Raw genomic sequence first — 17,752 nt, forward strand, 5'->3', positions numbered from 1 at the left:
AGGCACCCCTCGCCAAAAAAAAAAAAAAAAAAGAGAGAGATGAGGGAGATGATCTCAGAATTGAAGGCCTTCCTTGTGGAACTCAGGTGGTCAGACCAATTAATGAAATGGATCAACACTTAGCGGCCCAACCATTTAATTAGAAAAATGTTGTACCTTAGTAATTCCCAAAACTCCAATGTTGGGACTGGATGAAGTAGAGCCATTCCCAGTACCAAATATGCCATCGAGAACACAGGAGAGACCCTCCACGAAAATCCCCCTAAAATGTAAAGGAATGGGGCAAAAAGAACATTCATTCAATGGGGGAACACTCTGGAATATGCTCTAAATAGCTGTGACCCAAAGGCCTGGCCCGCAGATATGTCACCTCCACATGCGTTGCGAGGGGCTAGCAATGCAGAGTCTCAGGCCCCACTCCAGACCACCGTGCTCATTCAGCTTTGAAAAGCACCTCTGCGAACCATGAATTAGGCACAGTTTTTAAGCAGTATTCCAAATTAAAGGATTTTAGCCGGAAAAACAGCCATTTGTTGGGATCTAAGACAAATACGGACCATCTACTGATTTGATTCCTTTGCTATTAACATATAGTTTCATCAGGAAAGACATGCTTTGTAATTCTGTAAACATTGACACTTCTTAAAAAGAAATCAACATACAAGTATTTTAATCATGTGAGACAGCTCAACTGGAGACAGATATAAAAACATGACTGTAAACCCTAACAGAACTAATGCAAGAAATGCTAAGAAACCAGCCCACTGGATCTCATCGCGTGCAGTCCCTTTTGGAGGGGCAGCAGCTGGGTGGGGAAGAGGTGGTGGGGGTGATCTGGGTCGTTTTATCTTCTCTATGGACTCCAGAGTCCAATTCACTCCTGGCATCCAGAAACTAAAGACCAGGTGTGCTGAGAACCTAAGCACCACAGTTCCATACCTCAAGATTCTGAAGACTTCATTTACTCCTGCTCTTATCTATTTATATGAATTGTAATTGTGAATAGATGACACAGCATCTACCCCTTAGAACAGCTGGGGAAACAAAAATAAAGGGGACGGCCGTAACCGGCGTGGCTCAGTTGGTAAGGCGTCATCCCACAGGCGAAGGATCACTGGTTCAATCCCCCTTTGGGGCATGTGCCTGGGTTATGGGTTCAGTCCCTGGTTGAGGCAGATACAAAATGCAACCAATAGATGTTTTCTCCCTTTTTTTCCTTCCCTTCTCCTCTCTTTAAAAATAACTAAAATCTTAAAAAATAATAATAATAAAGGGAACATTCATCCACGACCCCAAACCAAGCAAAGAACCACAGCAGTGTCTTGCATATGTTTTGGTGAGTTTAAGGTCCAGAGTGGCCTCAGAGAGGGTCTTATGTGAGTGTCACTGTGAGAAACAAAGGGTGAGAATTCTGCTTGGTGTTACAAACGAGCAAGATGAAGACAGTGACTTGTCCGAAGACAAAGAGCCAATGAAGACCTCTGATGCCTGGCTGCCTCTGTGCTGAAACTGTTAGCTTCTTCTCCAAGATTAGACGAACCAAAAAGCAAAGCAATGAGGTGCTGGGCCCAATAAAAACCCATTTTCTCAGGAATGTACCTGTTTATTGCATGGATGGGAGGCGGCGGTGCACAGGACAGCCTTGCACAGGCATAGTAGTCCCCGATAGACTCGATAATACTGGCGACAACAGCGCTGAGCATGCCAATGACACCAGCTGCGGAGATGGTGGGCAGCCCCCACTGAACTACAAAAGGAAGACAAACGTGAAATCCTCACTTTCTTAGGAGGGCAGGCAAAAGTTATCAGATACCAAGTCATTCAGGACATCTGAGGACTCCACAAAATCAACTCATATTTTGAAGCTCATGGATACTCTATTTTAAACCTTTATCCCCAGTGGCTATGCCTGGGAATAGTTCCTGAGTCAGATGAAACTGGCCGTAACCAGGATTGGTCTGCTCTATGTCCTAATTTAAAAGAAACTGTATGGCAAAAAGAGGCTGGTCCTTCTCTTCCTGCTTCAAAGCCAGTATCTAAATTACAATTTAAACAGCCTGCTGTGTTGGGACAGAAATTTGTATGAGGATTTTTAACCCTGCTGTAAAAAGTATGGTACAAACTACTGGTGCCCTGGCTCTGGGGGTGGCATTAAATAAAAAAAGCAGTGAAAAGTCACCAGCTACATTTAAACCTCAATAGTAAAGTGTTGCACAAGGTATAGGTAACCCTTCTCTACTGTTACAGAAGCTCTTTTATATTCAGTGAACCAAGCAATGGAAAATTAAATAGTTTCCTTTAAGAAAGCCAAGAGAATTCCCCAAGCAGCTTCATTTTGAGTATCTGGATTTAGTTAATTCTTCATTAGATGTACATTTAAAGAAAGAAAGAAAAAAAAAAAACAACCTGTTTTGGACTTTCAAAGCCACAGATCTTGTTTAATAAAAGTAGCATGAGGAACAGCCACTGTTAGAATGAACAGACTTCTTTGATAAAGTACCTAGACCTTCTTCCCCTGAACCGTCTGTTTTAAAAAGCACAGTGGAAAAAGGAAGATGGATAGATAAAATGGTCTCCTGTGTGGGGTCAGCAGGGCAGTTTGAGAAGAGACATGGGATGACCCAGAAACAGTGTAAGGGTAAGACCTCTAAGGAAGGCAACCCAAAGTGGGTCACAAATGAGTGCAAGTCTGGAAGTCAGGAGGACAGTCCCTGTCCAGGGAGGGGCTGGAGAGTGGGAGCTGAGGGGACAGGGCATCCTGGGCAGGCAGCAAGCAGCCTGAGCATCAGCGCAAGGGCAGAACCGGGCACACAGGGACGGGCCGGTGCTCAGCAGAGGGCACACGTGTCGTGGGGCAGGCAGGTTTAGGAAGGGCTCTACATGCCACCTACAGGCACTTGGCTTCTGTCTCATAGGTAAAAGGGAGCAACCTTAGGTTTGAGAAGAAAAACATAACACATGAAGTAAGATGAACAGAACACTCATATGCCTGGACTGTATATGAGAACAGAACTGCTCCCACCTGAGGTCCCCCTTTACCCCTTGGGTGCAGCCAGAGGACGCAGAGGCTCACAGTCAGAGGGTCAAGAGGTGCGTCCATGGACAAGGGCTCAGCATGCTCTGTGTCCACCAGCAACGGGCTCGGTCAACATCTTATTGCCAGGTGGGTTTGGAATAGATTTTCCTCATGTAGGTGATTTCTTTGACAAACACCACTTTGTATTTTCTAAGTAATCTTTTATATGGTTACCTTGTTGCTGATGTCATGCTTTGGCTTCATTCTAGTGTCTTGATTTAGGGGAGGGATTCTTATTTTAATTTGCCATTTACTAATTTTCAGATACTGTCTTTTACTTTCCTAGTCTCTTTATTCTTACTGTTTTCTATTATTTTCCCCCTTGTGCTTGAAGTCCTTAACTTTGATTTATAAAACCTTTATTCCACCTACTATACTTCAACATTTTAAATTTATAATCTTCTAAATTTTGGACCCCATTTTCTTCAGATTATATGTACATTTAAAACCTTGCTGGCTTCTGACTTCTCTGTTTGCTGTTATGTCTCCCTAACATCTCTCCCTAACTAGAACCTTTAGTTTATGTTGTCACTTTACAGCAGGCTTCTCAACCTCAGCACTTGACATTTTGGGCCCCAAATCTGTATTTTAACAACCAACCCAAGTTGCATACTAGAGACAGAGACATATATCAAAACTGATCTCCAAATTAAGCCAAATCATTGGACTACTTAAGACTGCCTTCTCCTGGCTTTCTGGGGTCGCCGTTCCCAGGGGCGCTCTGCCACCAGAGCAGCTCACGGCAGTGAAGGGCTGTCATGAGCGGGAGCTGGGCAGCACCGTCTCTGAGCACCTGCACAGCAGCCTCTCCGGGTGGCCCCCTGCGTTGCTGTGTGTGCTCATCTCAGGAGCTTCCCGCACAGGCGGAGGGCTGCCCAGCGTACACTGAGGGGCTTCCTCCCATCTGCCCCCCCAGGCCTCCTCCTGAATCCTGCCTGCCCTCCTAGACCTCCTCCTGACTGCTTCAACAACTGACTTTTAACCTATTTTGCATCAGATTGTATGTATATTTATGAACTATGCATTTTTTTTGAAAAAAGAAGAGGTAGGCATAAATACATACTTAGACCATATGACCCGATGAGAGTGTTTATTAAAAAGACAACACTTTTAAAAGTGTTTGTAAATGTGTCAGGGACAGAAGGGACAACTGCCAATGTCACCATCATTTAACATGTTCACAACAGTTGTCTCTGACCCCATCTTAATATTCTTGGCTTTTCCTGCTTTCTCTCCTCGTTATTATAAAATGTGAAGATGTGATCACTAAACAGGGGAATAAATGAGCACAGCCTGGCTAAGCTCAGGCTTCGGTTCTAATTAAAACCCCCAAATGCCTGAACAGAGTCCTCTCAACAGAACCAGCAAGCATCAACAGCCACTAGGTTCACATGAGTCACTTTGGGGGGAGAATCTAGAAGGTGCTAAATATAAATCCAAATGATACCTCACTGGGGACTGCCCTACCTTCCACCTTACCAAGACTTATCCAATACTTAAATCTTAAGATCCATCTTCCACCCATTTGTGAATATCAGTTTACTTCATAGCTGTGACCAAATTTAAAAACAGAGTATAGCTCCCCATTAAAAGATTATACAAATTCATCATCCTTGAGCAGTTTGCTTGCTAATCTTCAGGCCCCTCCCACTCAAGTCGGGTGCTTGAGCCCTGTGTTGCTCTCTATACTTGCATTTCTAAGCTGCTGCCCTTAAATCCCAGCTGCCTGACCTCAAACCCCACAAGAGACCAGTTATCCAGGATTTCACCCTAGTGGAACTAAAAGAACCAACCAGTAAATCTGAGAAGGGGGCTGGTTTGTCTCTGCACATTAATTATGGTCCTCCAGTGACAGGGCCTCCCTTCCTCTTTGGGGTTTGAATGCTCTAACCACCAGAATGGTAAGACCTGCAGAGACAAAGAAGGCTTTTCCTACGGCACAGCCTTCTGCCAACTTCCAACTCCTCTAAGTTGCCTTCGTGAGCTCCTGCCTGTTCTGGCCCCCAGAATACTTACATGGATATGGGACCTTAAACCACGGGGCTACCAGAAGCACACCCTGCCTGGCATCTGTCCGAGCATAGAAGCCATACTTGGTACTGTCAGGAGGAAAGACATCTGTCACTGTGAAGATGAAGCAGAGCAGCCAGGACACAAGAATGGCCAGGATGATCTGAAGTAGACCAAAAAAAAATAATCTTTGTCAGGCTACAGAGGTGGTGGTTGCTGGCAAAACACATGCCTTTCTACGGTCTGAGTAGCATACCCCAGAACCCATCATTGTTAGTATTGCACTAAAAAAAACGTAACAGATCTGCTGAAAACCAATTCCTGGAATGGAAGCACATTTAGAGAGAGCAGTTTTACACAGCTAATGTTACTTTAACCCTAAATCTGGCTGGTAAAATACAGATAATGAACAAGGTGCCTGCAGGGCTCGCCCATCCCAGGATCAATCAATGTCTTCCTAAAGGATTTCAGAATCAGAAGCTTCTACCACTTTAACTTGAAATCCATGACAAGCTGGGTGGTCATTAGTACCCCAACGTCACCACACAGACACGGTTGCCCCACTCCCCCCACCGAAGCAGACCTGCTTAGAACCCTTCTTTCACATAAACATTGCACCTAATGAGCTAAGAGCAATATTGTTGGGAGAAAAAACATGTAACTACTTACAGGGAACATTTTGAAAAGCTGCAACTTGTATGCAGTCCATCCTTTCTTGGATTTGTAAATTGGGAGAGGAAATTTAACATTTCTGGCATATTGAGAAAACAGTAATACTAGGAAAATTGTCCTGAGGAGAAAAAGAAAATAAACTAGTTTAAAAGCTGTATGTTTGCATTTTAAAATATTACTCAAAGCTTTAATGCCAAAGTGATCACATATGTTCAACTCATTTCTCTAGAAAGCTGCTAGTCCTCTTCACTATTATTTGGGAAATTATATCTTTTATAAATGCCATTTTTCAAAAAAAATATTAGAACCTTTTTTCTTAGCATTTCTTGATTCAGAGAGTTACCATGTAAATGTTTTGGCTAAATTTTCCTTAATAGAATAAGAAAACCCAAAAGATATACACGCTGATAGGAAAAGCTCATGCTCTGTAAGGGAAAAAGATAGGCTGTCAGATACAACATAGTGCAGTGTAGTTACAACTACAAATTAACTAAAAACAAGCACCTGTCACACAAGCGTGCGTGTGCACACACATGCACACATGTACGTGCAAACAGTAAAATGGGGTCCAAAATGCTCACAGGAACTGGCCTCAAGAGTCGATATAATATGCAACGTTCTTCTACTTTTCTGTATTTTCTGATTTATTTATAAAGAACAAAAATTACTTTTAAAAAGAAAAAAGCTTTAATAGTTAAGAAAGCTATATACAGTAGCATTCAATATTAATAACAACATTCCTGAGGTTTGTGTGTCAGACATCATGTGAAGGTCTTCCCACCCGTCATCCCAGCCTCTGCAGTGGCTTCTGTGATCATCCATTTTAGAGAGACAAGTCCCACAGTCCGAGACGACATAGCTAGAGTTTGCAGGGTGGGCGGGCCAGGAGGCTAGCCCTACAGCCTGGACTCCAAACCACTTTGCAACATGGGTCCTAAGGGCTGGGACACCTGGGCTGGCTCAGAAGTCCCTTTACCCTAAGCCCCACTCTCCTGACCCAGCTGCAGTGAGGGCTATAGGAGGCAGTGATGTCAGATGACTTCCCTGCAGCAGGACCTGACACATCCTCATCAGTTCAGTGTCCTGAGTGTGGCAGATGTGGGATGGCTTCCCATCAATGAAACAATAAAGGCATAACACAATAAACACAATAATGTGTTTCATCATCCATCGGGACACACTCTTTCACTTACAACCCAACGCAGAATTGGCAGAAGAGTGGGTTCTCCATCAAGGCTAAGCTTAGTTGTTCCCAGGCACAGTTCCAACTGCTGAGAACGAATTATCAGCTCCATTGACAGCCAGTCAAGTGCAGTTTCACTGTCACATTCCTAATGAAGTGCAGACTGCAGCCAGCTGGAGAACAGGCCTGTGCTGCTCTGCTGTCTCCCTGCCTCTCGGGTGCTTTCCAGGCCTGGTGATGGGGGTCTCTGCCCTACCACAGTCACCAGGCCAGTACAAGTTCAAGGTTAAAAACATGAATAGTGCTCAAGTTATTCTAATTTCCCTAGAGCGGTGAAGTTTAACAACAACAAAAACAGCATAACAATGAGAGATATTAAGTGGTTTATATTTACATCAACATGAAATTTGCATGGTTTAAAAAATGCTATTAAACTTCCAGTCAAGATGGAAGTGTAGGTAGACACATGCTTTACCTCCTTGCACAACCACAAAAAGAATTAAAACTAAATCTCAAAACAAATAACACCCAGAGCTGCCAGAAAATCGAACTGTGTGGAAGTCTGACAACCAGAGATTTAAGGAAGACACATTCACCCAGATGGGTAGGAAGGGCAGGGACGAGGAGATGAACGGAGAGGCGAGGAGACGCGGTGTGGTGCGAGAGGTGGCAGCAGAATGGACACAGGCAGTCCCACACTCACGTGTGGCACATAAAAATCAAGAAGGATATCTTGGGAGCAAGCCATCCCAGCCCCAGGCCAGACCACACAGTGCAGGGTTCCAGTACAGGGAGGATAAATCCCCATAACTTCTGGCTATAAAAACCAGTGGGGGTTGGGGTGGCAGAAGAAAGAGCTGAATTTTCAGGCCCTTAAAGGGCCTGCACAATCTTAGAAAGTATGCAAACCCACCCACTCTGGGATTTAGCACCAGGGCAACAGCTGGAAGGGCACCAGTTGCATACAGGGTAGTGGGTCAAGTGACCAGAAATGGGGTCAGTGCCAGGCAACCCTCCAGAAGCTAGGCAGCAGCATAGTCCCCTCTCTGAGTCATCCCCCTCTACAAAGCAGTGAAGCATGTTGATCTGCTTTGACAATTACCTAAGGCTCCACCCACACACTTTACAGGTGCCTTTTCCACAATAGGCCATGCTGCTAAGACAGGGAGCCAAATCAGCTCTACCTAAAACACAGAAACAAACACAGGGAGGCTGCCAAATTAAGGAAACAGAGAAATATGGCCCAAATGAAAGAACAGAACAAAACCCCAGAAAAAGAACCAAACAAAATGGAAATAACCAACTTATTAGATGCAGAGTTCAAAACACTAGTGGATCAGGATGCTCAAAGAACTCATTGAGTGCAGCAACAACATAAAGGATGAAATGAAGGTTACACAAAGAGAAATAAAGAAAAATCTACAAGGAACCAACAGTGGAGGGGAGGAAGCCAGGATTCAAATCAATGATTTGGAACATAAGGAAGAAATAAGCATTCAGCCAGAACAGCAAGAAGAAAACAGAATTCAAAAAAGATGAGAATAGTATAAGGACCCTCTGGGACATCTCCAAACATACTAACATCTGAAGCATAGGGATGCCAGAAGGAGAAGAGGAAGAGCAAGTAATTGAAAACTTATTTGGAAAAAAATATGACAGAAAACTTTCCTAATTTGGTAAAGGAACTAGACATACAAGTCCAGGAAGCACAGAGAATCCCAAACAAGTTGGACCCCAAGAGGACTACACTAAGACACATCATAATTAAAATGCCAATGGTTAAAGATAAAGAGAGAATCTTAAAAGCAGCAAAAGAAAAACAGAGTTACCTACAGGGGAGTTCCCATAAGACTATCAGCTGATTTCTAAAAAGAAATTTTGCAGGTAAGAAGGGACTGGCAAAAAATATTCAAATTGATGAAAAGCAAGGACCTACAACCTAGATCACTCTATCCAGCAAAGCTATCATTTAGAATGGAAGGGCAAATAAAGTGTTTCCCAGACAAGGAAAAGCTAAAAAATTCATCATCGCCAAGCCATTATTACATGAAATGTTAAAGGGACTTACTTAAAAAAAGATCAAAACTATGAACATTAAAAGAAGAACAAATTCACAACTATCAACTGAAATTTAAAAAACAACAACAACAACAACAACAACAAAAACCCCTATGCAAACAACCAGAACAGGAACAGAATCATAGAGATGGAGATCATTTGAAGGGTTATCAGCTGGGAGGGGGTAGGGAGAGAATGGGGGAAAAGGTGCGGGGATTAGGTAGAATAATTGGTAGGTACAAAATAGACAGGGGGACATTAAGAACAGTATAGGAAATGGAGAAGCCAAAGAACTTGTGTGCACGACCCATGGACATGAACAAAATAGACAGGGGGCAGGGAGGATTGCTGGAGGGAACAGAGGTACTGGGTAGAGAGAGGCAAAGGGGAAAAAATGGGACAATTATAATAGCACAATCAATAAAATATACATAAAAAGGCTATTGATTTATTTCAAAGTGGACACTCTGAGATCCAAAAAGGCCCCAAATATGCTATTTTTGTCATTACTGTAGGTGACAACCCACCTGACAATTACACCTGCTCTGTGGTGTGCACTTTCCAGAGCACATTTAAAAAAGGACGAGGGACATACACAGAACTCGGGCTCAGATCCGGCAGCACAAACTACGTGAGTGGACTGGCCGGGCGGGCACTCCATTTTCTTCCCACTCTTAAACCCACCTGCTTCTAATTTGTGTTCATCCTCAAATATACCATAGTTTGCTGTGTATAATGTGTACTTTTTTGCCCAAATTTTTGAGGGAAAAATAAGGGTGTGCATTATATATCAGTACAGCTAATTCTGTATCTATATAAATGTTTTTAATTCTTTTCAAAAAATTTTGGGCCTTGTATTTGTTGTGTTTTGTAATTATTGTTACATGAAATTTCTTGTACCATAATATGTTCAAAAATAAATGCTAAAATTCCTTTATAATACAAAAAATAACAAGTATCTAAATATAAATAAATAAAATGTTGAATTAAAAAATTAAAACAAAAGAACTTTTCCCTGAAAGTTTGGGCCCAAAATGTGGGTGTGCACTACCCATGGGAGCGCATTATCCACGGCAAAATGAGGGGCCTGTGGGGCAGGTAGGGCAGGCAGTCCCACAGCAGAGGCAGGAGATGGGGAGTGTGCCCGTGTTCACACCCCTTGACTGACCAGAACAGGGACCAGGATCTGAGCTCCAGATCCTCAGGCTACAGTTCCATCCGCCACAGCTAGCTCCTTCTACTTCATGTTTACCTACTCCTTGCTTGTTGACCTTTCTTTTACCTTACAAATAGTATTCAAGAAACACATACTAAAATGCAGGAAAGTTACACAAGGAAAAGAAGCAAAAAGAAAGACAAAATCCTTAAGATTACTCATCATCCCATCACTGGTGACAACCATGCAGCATTCTGGTCTGGTAATCCCAAACAGTTCCCATTTGGGGGACATTTACAGGTCACCCCGGGGTTGGAGAGGGAGACAGGACTGCCTGTCATCATCCTTGCCCTCGGAGCACAAATAGGTCCTCATCTGACTCAAAGTGTAACTGTGCTTTACATGCCACTTCCCAACCAGCTTGTAGCCCCTGTTAATGCCATGACGCGGACAGATGGAGCTCGGCACCGGCATCTCGGTGGCTGCTCCGCACTCCGTCTCACAGACATAGCACATCCTAACAATTCCCATTTGGTGCGGCCCTGGCAGCAACAGAAACTGACGTACCGCTCGTCCCCGGCACCTGCCTGAGTATCTCCTGATGGTAAGTTCCTAGGCCCATAATGGATCTGTCAAACAGTAAATAACTTCTCTAAAAGCTTCTGAAACAAACTGCCAAATATGTAGAGAAAAGCTGGGTAAACGTACAGGGACCAAGAACACTTACTTGCTACTCCCTGTAACATAGGGTCTTATCATACCTTTAAATCTCTGCCAATTTTATAAATTTTAAAAACTATCATCATTTATTTTAACATTCATTGTTTACATATGAATTACTTAGTGCAGCATTGCTTGCAACAGTAAATATTTTAAACAACATTCATGAATATCAACTGGAGAAGGGTTTAATAAATTATAGATTATTTCATACTATTTAACATTGTATAATTTTACAAAGTTTGAAATAGATCTAAACATAGTGTCTTGATTTTCATCCCAATAATAAATGTTGGGATGAAAATCAAATTGTAAAATAATATAATGGTAAAACTGTATATGTACATGTTTGTATTTATGCATAAACAACAAAAATATGAAAGAATATTAAATTTTTACTAATCATGAGATTTTTTTTGAGGATGGGGATTATTGTACCTTATTCCCTGTTTGATTGCTGTTAAACTTCAAATGGTTAGAATTCAAATGTTTTCAGGGATATAGATAAAATGAGATTTCTCTTGAGTGTTTGGGGATGGTACAGGAGGGCTTAACACTATTCTTTCTACTTTTGCATAGGTTTAAAACGATTCCTAAGAAAAGTAAACACAAAATTTTCTCAAGAGAAACACAGTTCCCATAAAGGACCTAAGCATGGTGTTAAGAATGTCGGCACATTCACCCTCCCCTAAGAACACGTCTCTGGACGCTGCTTCTATTGTAGTGGCTGAGGGAGCCGTGCTGTACAGCCTGACCTGCCCCCACTGCCCCCACTGTGAAGGGAATCCCCATTAATGTGCACTTTGATAACTGGGTGGGAGGGTAACCCTTCAAAAACATTAATTGGCTATTTGTATTTATTTTCCTTATTATACGACTACTCATATATCCTTCAGCCATTACTCCGCTGGGACTCTCTAATTAATGAAATACTATGAATTGGAGACATTAGCCTTTCTCGTAGAATTTTTTATAAATCTTTTCCCAGATTCATTCATAATTTAATTTCAGTGGTTGTTTGATATGAATTTTAAGTGCATCGGAAGTAAAATCTATCAATCTCTCTCTTTTCATTATCTGCTTTAAGATCTTCCCATTTGTTTGTTTTTTTTTTAATCCTCACCCGAGCATGTGTATTGAATCTTAGAGAGAGGGGAAGGGCATGAGCACCCTAACTGGGGATCAAATCAGCAACCTAGGTACAAAGTGGGGACCTCCCCCACAAAAGTGGAATTGTCTTCTAGAAAGCAGACCCATTGTAGTACAGGCTCCTCCGCTAGCTGAGTGTTCTAGGAACCCATCTGTATCAGTGTACCAGCTGGTGTTGTTGTAAGAGGCTGTGTTCAGCTTCAACGAATTTTTTTTGAAGACTCTTTCAACATGTTTGCCCATTTCATGATGGGTGATTTACAGGGCACCTGTCCACACCGTGCTGAATGGTCAGCAGTTTTTGTCCAAAAATGGCATGACCCCTGTGCCCCACCCTCCTTATTCACCCAATCTTGCCTCGTGCAACTCTTGTTTCCCAGGATGAAAGAAAAGAAGTCCTCAAAGAAAAATGTTTTTCCAATGTGGAAGAGGTGAAACAAAAAATGGCAGAAGCACTAAAAGGCATCAAAATCAATGAGTTCAAAAACTATTGTGAGCAGTGGGAAAAAACGTCTTGATAGGTGTATTGCATTGAATGGAGAGTACTCTGCAGGTGACTGAAGTTTAAACATGTAAGAATAAATACACAATTTTTTATAAATAAATGCCCTTCGTATGTGCCCTTGACCTGGGATAGAACACACAACATTTTTGGTGTAAAGGATGAAATTCCGATCAACTGAGTTGCCTGGCCAGGACAAGATCTTCCCTGTCTTTTTAGAATTGTCACTTCTTTTTGTTTCATATTTTTTGTGTCCTTATCAATTCCCCCCCGCACATTCGCTGGGCTCATTTTTTATCCTGTTTTTCTAGTTTCTGAAGATAGCTCTGTTCATGTGTTTTATTTGCCTTTAAGGTTCTTTTCTCAAGAACAACTCTGACTACTCTGTAAAATGTGATCAGTGTCATTACCACCATCATTCTCTATATTATCGGTAATTCTGCCTGGGCTGGTGTGGCTTAGTGGTTTGGGCATTGTCCCACTGACCGAAAGGTCCCTGGTTCAGTTACTGGTTTGGGCACACACCTGGGTTATAGGCCAAGTTCGTGGGTAGGGGTGTGCAAGAGGCAACAAATAGATGTTTCTCTTACACATCGATGTTTCTCTCCCTCTCTCTCCCTCCCTTCCCCTCTCTTTCATAAAAAAAAAAATTACTAGCAATTCCAAAGTTCCAATAAATATGTTATAAATAATCCTGATGGCAAGATACTTGTAACTTTTTTTTTAAAGATTCTAAGCCATTTGGGGGGTTTTGTTCACCTTTTTGTTATTGATTTCTAAATTAACTGTACGATAGTAAATACAATTTCTCCCTTTTGGAACTTGTTGCACTTCACTGAATAAGCATTCTTACATGCCTTATACACACCAAACCTGGTGTGGAGTGTATTGGCCAACCTTCAATGAAATGAAAAAATTAAGAACAATCCAAGATATTTTCACATACATTAATTTGTAATGATATGTGGGTTACAATTACGCAGGGATTCACTGTATTGGTATACCATGTTCTAACACAGAGAGGCAGGATTAAGTGTTATGGGTTAAGTTCTACTCAGGCTATTTGGGTTTTGAAAACCATCCCAGCCACTTCTGTGTGATCCTGGGCAGCTCACTGCATCTTTGTGCCTTGGCTTTGTTAGTGGGGACAACACTGATACCTACCTTCATTTATAATATGTACACTGTTATGTATAGCACTGATGCACAGTCTCAGTAAGTGCCGCCTATAGTGGAATAACTGCAGAATATTTCACAGAACAATACAAAAACAACTGGAAACCCTCTTGTTTTAGAAATTCTACTAGCGGGTAAAACTTGACACTAAGGTTCCAGTCTTGGAACTATTTTCCTATTATACGGTCAACTCTTATACATGCTCTATAGACACACAAGAGAAAGTGGGTTCTATTTGTGGTGTACAGAATTCTGTGGCTCTAATTAATAATCAATCTTATACTATTATCAAAGCCATGGATGTCTTTACTAACATTACTTACAAGGGAAAGTGACATTTTTAATGGGCTTAAAGTTCTGTGCAAAAGGACCGGCAATGACCAGCACGACTCGGGCCTCCTCACAGGTGCACAGAGCTCCACCTGGCCTGAGGAGCCATGTCTCCTTCGTTGCCCCAAGAGCCTCCTGCAGCATCTGTCTCCTGCCAGTCTGGATGTATTTCTGAGTCTCATCTAAAGGATTCAGTTTCTAGGTGTTTCAGTTCATGCATAGGAGACCTGGCATGACCTCAAAAGTCGAGAGCTAATGGAATCACCATCTTTCGCCCTCCCAAAGTTAGAAACCTTACAACCCTTCTTCTACACATCGCTGACTCCAAGTCACTTTCCAACCTCTGGCTCTAAAAAACCTGTCAATAATTTTCTGGCACAAAGTGAATAAATTTTAAACGGTCAGACTATTCTGAATTCAAAAAAAAAAAAAAAAAGAAAGAAAAATGAAAACTTATCTCCTAAAGTCAGAGTGCATTCTAAAGGGTTGACCCTTGGTTGGGAAGAGGAGAGATTTTTACTGTCCACAGCTGAGTGGTCTCAGAACACTTACAGCATGGCGATGCCCCAGTGCTTCCCAGCTCTCTCTCCCGCCGCCTGGAAACCGGACAGGCCAATGAGGGCCACTGTGGGGGTAATGGTCAGGGGGCCAATGTATTTTAGCAGAGCGCCAGGCAGGCCCAGGAAGCCAATGACCACTTCTATCAGTGAGGACATGATGATGGCCCCCTGGATCTGGAATGAGAGAGGGTACAGACATTAGAGTAAGCTGCTATGTCACATACTCTAATGCCACCTACAACCATAACTGATAATTCTGCAACACATCAAGTTCTAATAGACACGGCATGGCTGGAAAATTCCCGGGGGTGACTGGGGCCTAGCAAGCTTAAGTATAACCTAACAGATGTAAGAATATTATGGAAACGGGCGTCTGATGCAAAGCCAATTTGCCTTTTCCACTGATAAATGAGGCAGATGTAATTCATAATTCTTAAGACACACAACATTCAAAACCAGCCTCAAAGGAACCCTGCAGTTCTTGACTTTAAAAAGTGAGCCCCTGAAGGACATTTAAAAAAGTGTTATTGACAAAAATTCTAAAGGAATGTTTCTATTGTACAAAATGGTTGGACTGATTCTGAACTAATGAGGAGTATCTTACAGGTTTTAAGTTTATCTAGATAAACTCTCAGCCATTGTTCATGTCTAAGGATTCCCCTGACGTGTCCTGTTCAAGTGCACTGTAGAGACAATTATCCTTTAATTCTTTTCACAAATGCAGGCAAACACTTAGCCTAGAACAAATAGCTCTGCTGCCTGTTGACAAACCTCTGTAGCTCCTTCCAAAGGAGCCCTACCCCTCGGCTGGTTACACCCGAGGAGTCAAGTGTGCAGGTCTGCGGGTGCACCAGAGGGGAGAAGGAGTGAAACGAAGAGTGAGATACACAGGGAGGGGGCTGGGTGGAAGTGGGCAGAGGGGGAAAAGGGTGGCATCTATAACAGTGTCACCAATAAAAATAGAGTTTAAAAAAAGAGTGAGAAACCATACTGTCTGGCTGCGTAATGCATTTCTGCATGCCTTATTTTACAATGATGTCCTCTAGATTGAATGGCATGTTTAAAGACAGAAATAAACATAGTAGCTGAAAAGAAAAGGAGAGCTTGGTGCAAGCAACTACATTTCCTGGGCAAGCCAACACTGAGGATGAGAGGAAATACAAAGAAGGCAGGAGCAGGCAAGCTCATCTTTTACCTCGCGTATCCGGGGATACCAGATGTGCTCTGTGTGTAACAGTTCCGTCGTTCCGTTGGCAACTGAAACATCTTGAAAACAAAAACAAAGACAAAAATTTTCTTGGAGTGACAATGATGTTTCACAGGACACATTCATTTCACTTTTTAAAAAGAATTTCCTCCCTGTTTTAAGCATATTTGTATAAATGTCAACAGTATGGCTTACCATACTGAAAGGTGGATCCCCCAATGCTAATTTAACCAAATGTATCCATTGACTGAGAGCTCCCAGCTTGTCAAAAGCTGACTGAACTGGTGATGCACATGGCTGGTGCCAGCCTCACACAAAGACCAACCCTTGCAAGCAACTGACTGAAATGCCCAATAGCAAGGTTGCATACGGTCTTAAAAACCTAGATAAAACAGAGGGCCTTCCCCAGTCCCAGATTCAATCAGTGGTCACAAAGTAACTCCTAGGAGCAAGGAAGGAAATGAAAGCTGGAAAACTTTGCTCCTAGAACCTAAAAATGGAACAGAATTTTGAGAATACTACAGGTCTGGTTTCCTCAAATCCCATATTTTATCTTTCCCTGACCTTATCGGATTACTTAAGGATCTTTATAATCATTAAGGAGGGGAGGGGGATAAAAGTCATTTGCAGGAAAACCAAAGCAGCCAGATCCTTAAAAAGCAGAGATGTTTCAGAGAAGGTATGCTGACGCAGCAAAGAGTGTGATTACTGGTGGTTCATAAAATACACTGAAAGAAAGAGGCAGAAAAATAGCACAAATATTGTTCTCTTCGTTCCCATACTTTCAATTTCATTGGCATAGAGAAATGCGGTCCCTTCTGGTCCTTACTTGCTCTGGAGTTAGGGATGAACAGGTGGATAGAGAGAGACAGAAACCCGACCAACAGATTGGAGAGTTCTGAGTTGTTTGTTGGTTTGTGTGTTCTGTGCCTGATTCCAGAAAGGATTTAACGTTGCCCAGGGCAGCATGTCCAGGCCTCCCTTTTATCGCCTGCATTAAAGGACCCCCATGACATATGTGGAAATAACTGCAATTACCTGTGGTGTTACATTTCCATTTATCTAAAGACAGGATGGCTCGAGCAGGGGCCAGAAATGCAAAAGCACTGGCCTGAAACAGGGGTAACCTAAAAGAAACGAGACCAAAACCATGATCACGGCATCAGGAACTACCGAGGTAGTTCACTATTTGACAGCTTAACAGTCTTTCCACAGACAAACAGCATATGAGTAAATGTAGGCACAGCTGGGAGAAAGAACCCCGGTCTGCAAAGATCTCCTCTGCCACGCAGCCGGGACCTCTGGCTTCTCCATCCTCCCCTCCTGCTGCTTTTCCCCCAGACGGCCTCAGGATGGGCCCTGGGGTAGCCCTATAATTAGCACCAGCACACCAATATGGGTCCCTGCCAACTAGACCTTTCCCCTCAGGGGTGGGGATATTGGGCATTTGGGAGTCTCCCTTTCCTGCTGAGCTTATAAGTTCCGCAGTAAACATCAGTGTATATCTTCTACTTCACCACCCACCTTCTCTTCCTCCCTTTCAAATTCTTATCAGATATCATAGGAAAAAATTTATCTTCCTCTGTTGTCCCATTTTATAAGTAAAAAACTGCCTTAAATCACAGATGATAAGCATTAAAATCATGTTAGTATCTAGATCTATTGAGGAAAAGGAAAGCTGTAAGTTATAAATCAACAGTAGATAAAATATTTTCCTTAATCATAAAGACTCAAGTATTCTCAACCTTACTTTTAAAGGACCCAGAAAACTTGCAGACTCTCCAAAAAATCTCCTGCCCACATCCTCCAACTATGTGCAGAGATACTCAGATGCTATCATTCAATTACATTTTAGATACTTCTTCATATTATCTTCATGAACACTTAGGCTACTCAAATTCAAAAGATGTCATTTTATAGAGAAATGTAAAACATTTTAGCTACGGTTGCATT

The 17,752-nt window shown here is 42.3% G+C and overlaps 1 protein-coding gene across 5 annotated transcripts in view; it reads right to left on the bottom strand.

Annotated features, from left to right (window-relative positions):
• The window catches only part of SLC23A2 (solute carrier family 23 member 2), a 116,641-nt gene that overhangs the window by 16,825 nt on the left and 82,064 nt on the right, over positions 1 to 17,752 (bottom strand). For all 5 annotated transcript variants that reach the window (XM_045832752.1, XM_045832751.1, XM_045832750.1 and 2 more), the window contains 7 exons: positions 16,838 to 16,926; positions 15,788 to 15,858; positions 14,585 to 14,766; positions 5,756 to 5,876; positions 5,093 to 5,249; positions 1,600 to 1,747; positions 157 to 262 (listed from right to left, as the gene is read on the bottom strand). In XM_045832752.1, the coding sequence (XP_045688708.1) occupies positions 157 to 262; positions 1,600 to 1,747; positions 5,093 to 5,249; positions 5,756 to 5,876; positions 14,585 to 14,766; positions 15,788 to 15,858; positions 16,838 to 16,926 (874 nt within the window). The remainder of the gene's footprint in view (positions 1 to 156; positions 263 to 1,599; positions 1,748 to 5,092; positions 5,250 to 5,755; positions 5,877 to 14,584; positions 14,767 to 15,787; positions 15,859 to 16,837; positions 16,927 to 17,752) is intronic.

Source organism: Phyllostomus hastatus, unplaced genomic scaffold (assembly GCF_019186645.2).
Source record: "Phyllostomus hastatus isolate PE091 unplaced genomic scaffold, TTU_PhHast_1.1 phas_contig_17, whole genome shotgun sequence".
Taxonomy (NCBI): domain Eukaryota; kingdom Metazoa; phylum Chordata; class Mammalia; order Chiroptera; family Phyllostomidae; genus Phyllostomus; species Phyllostomus hastatus.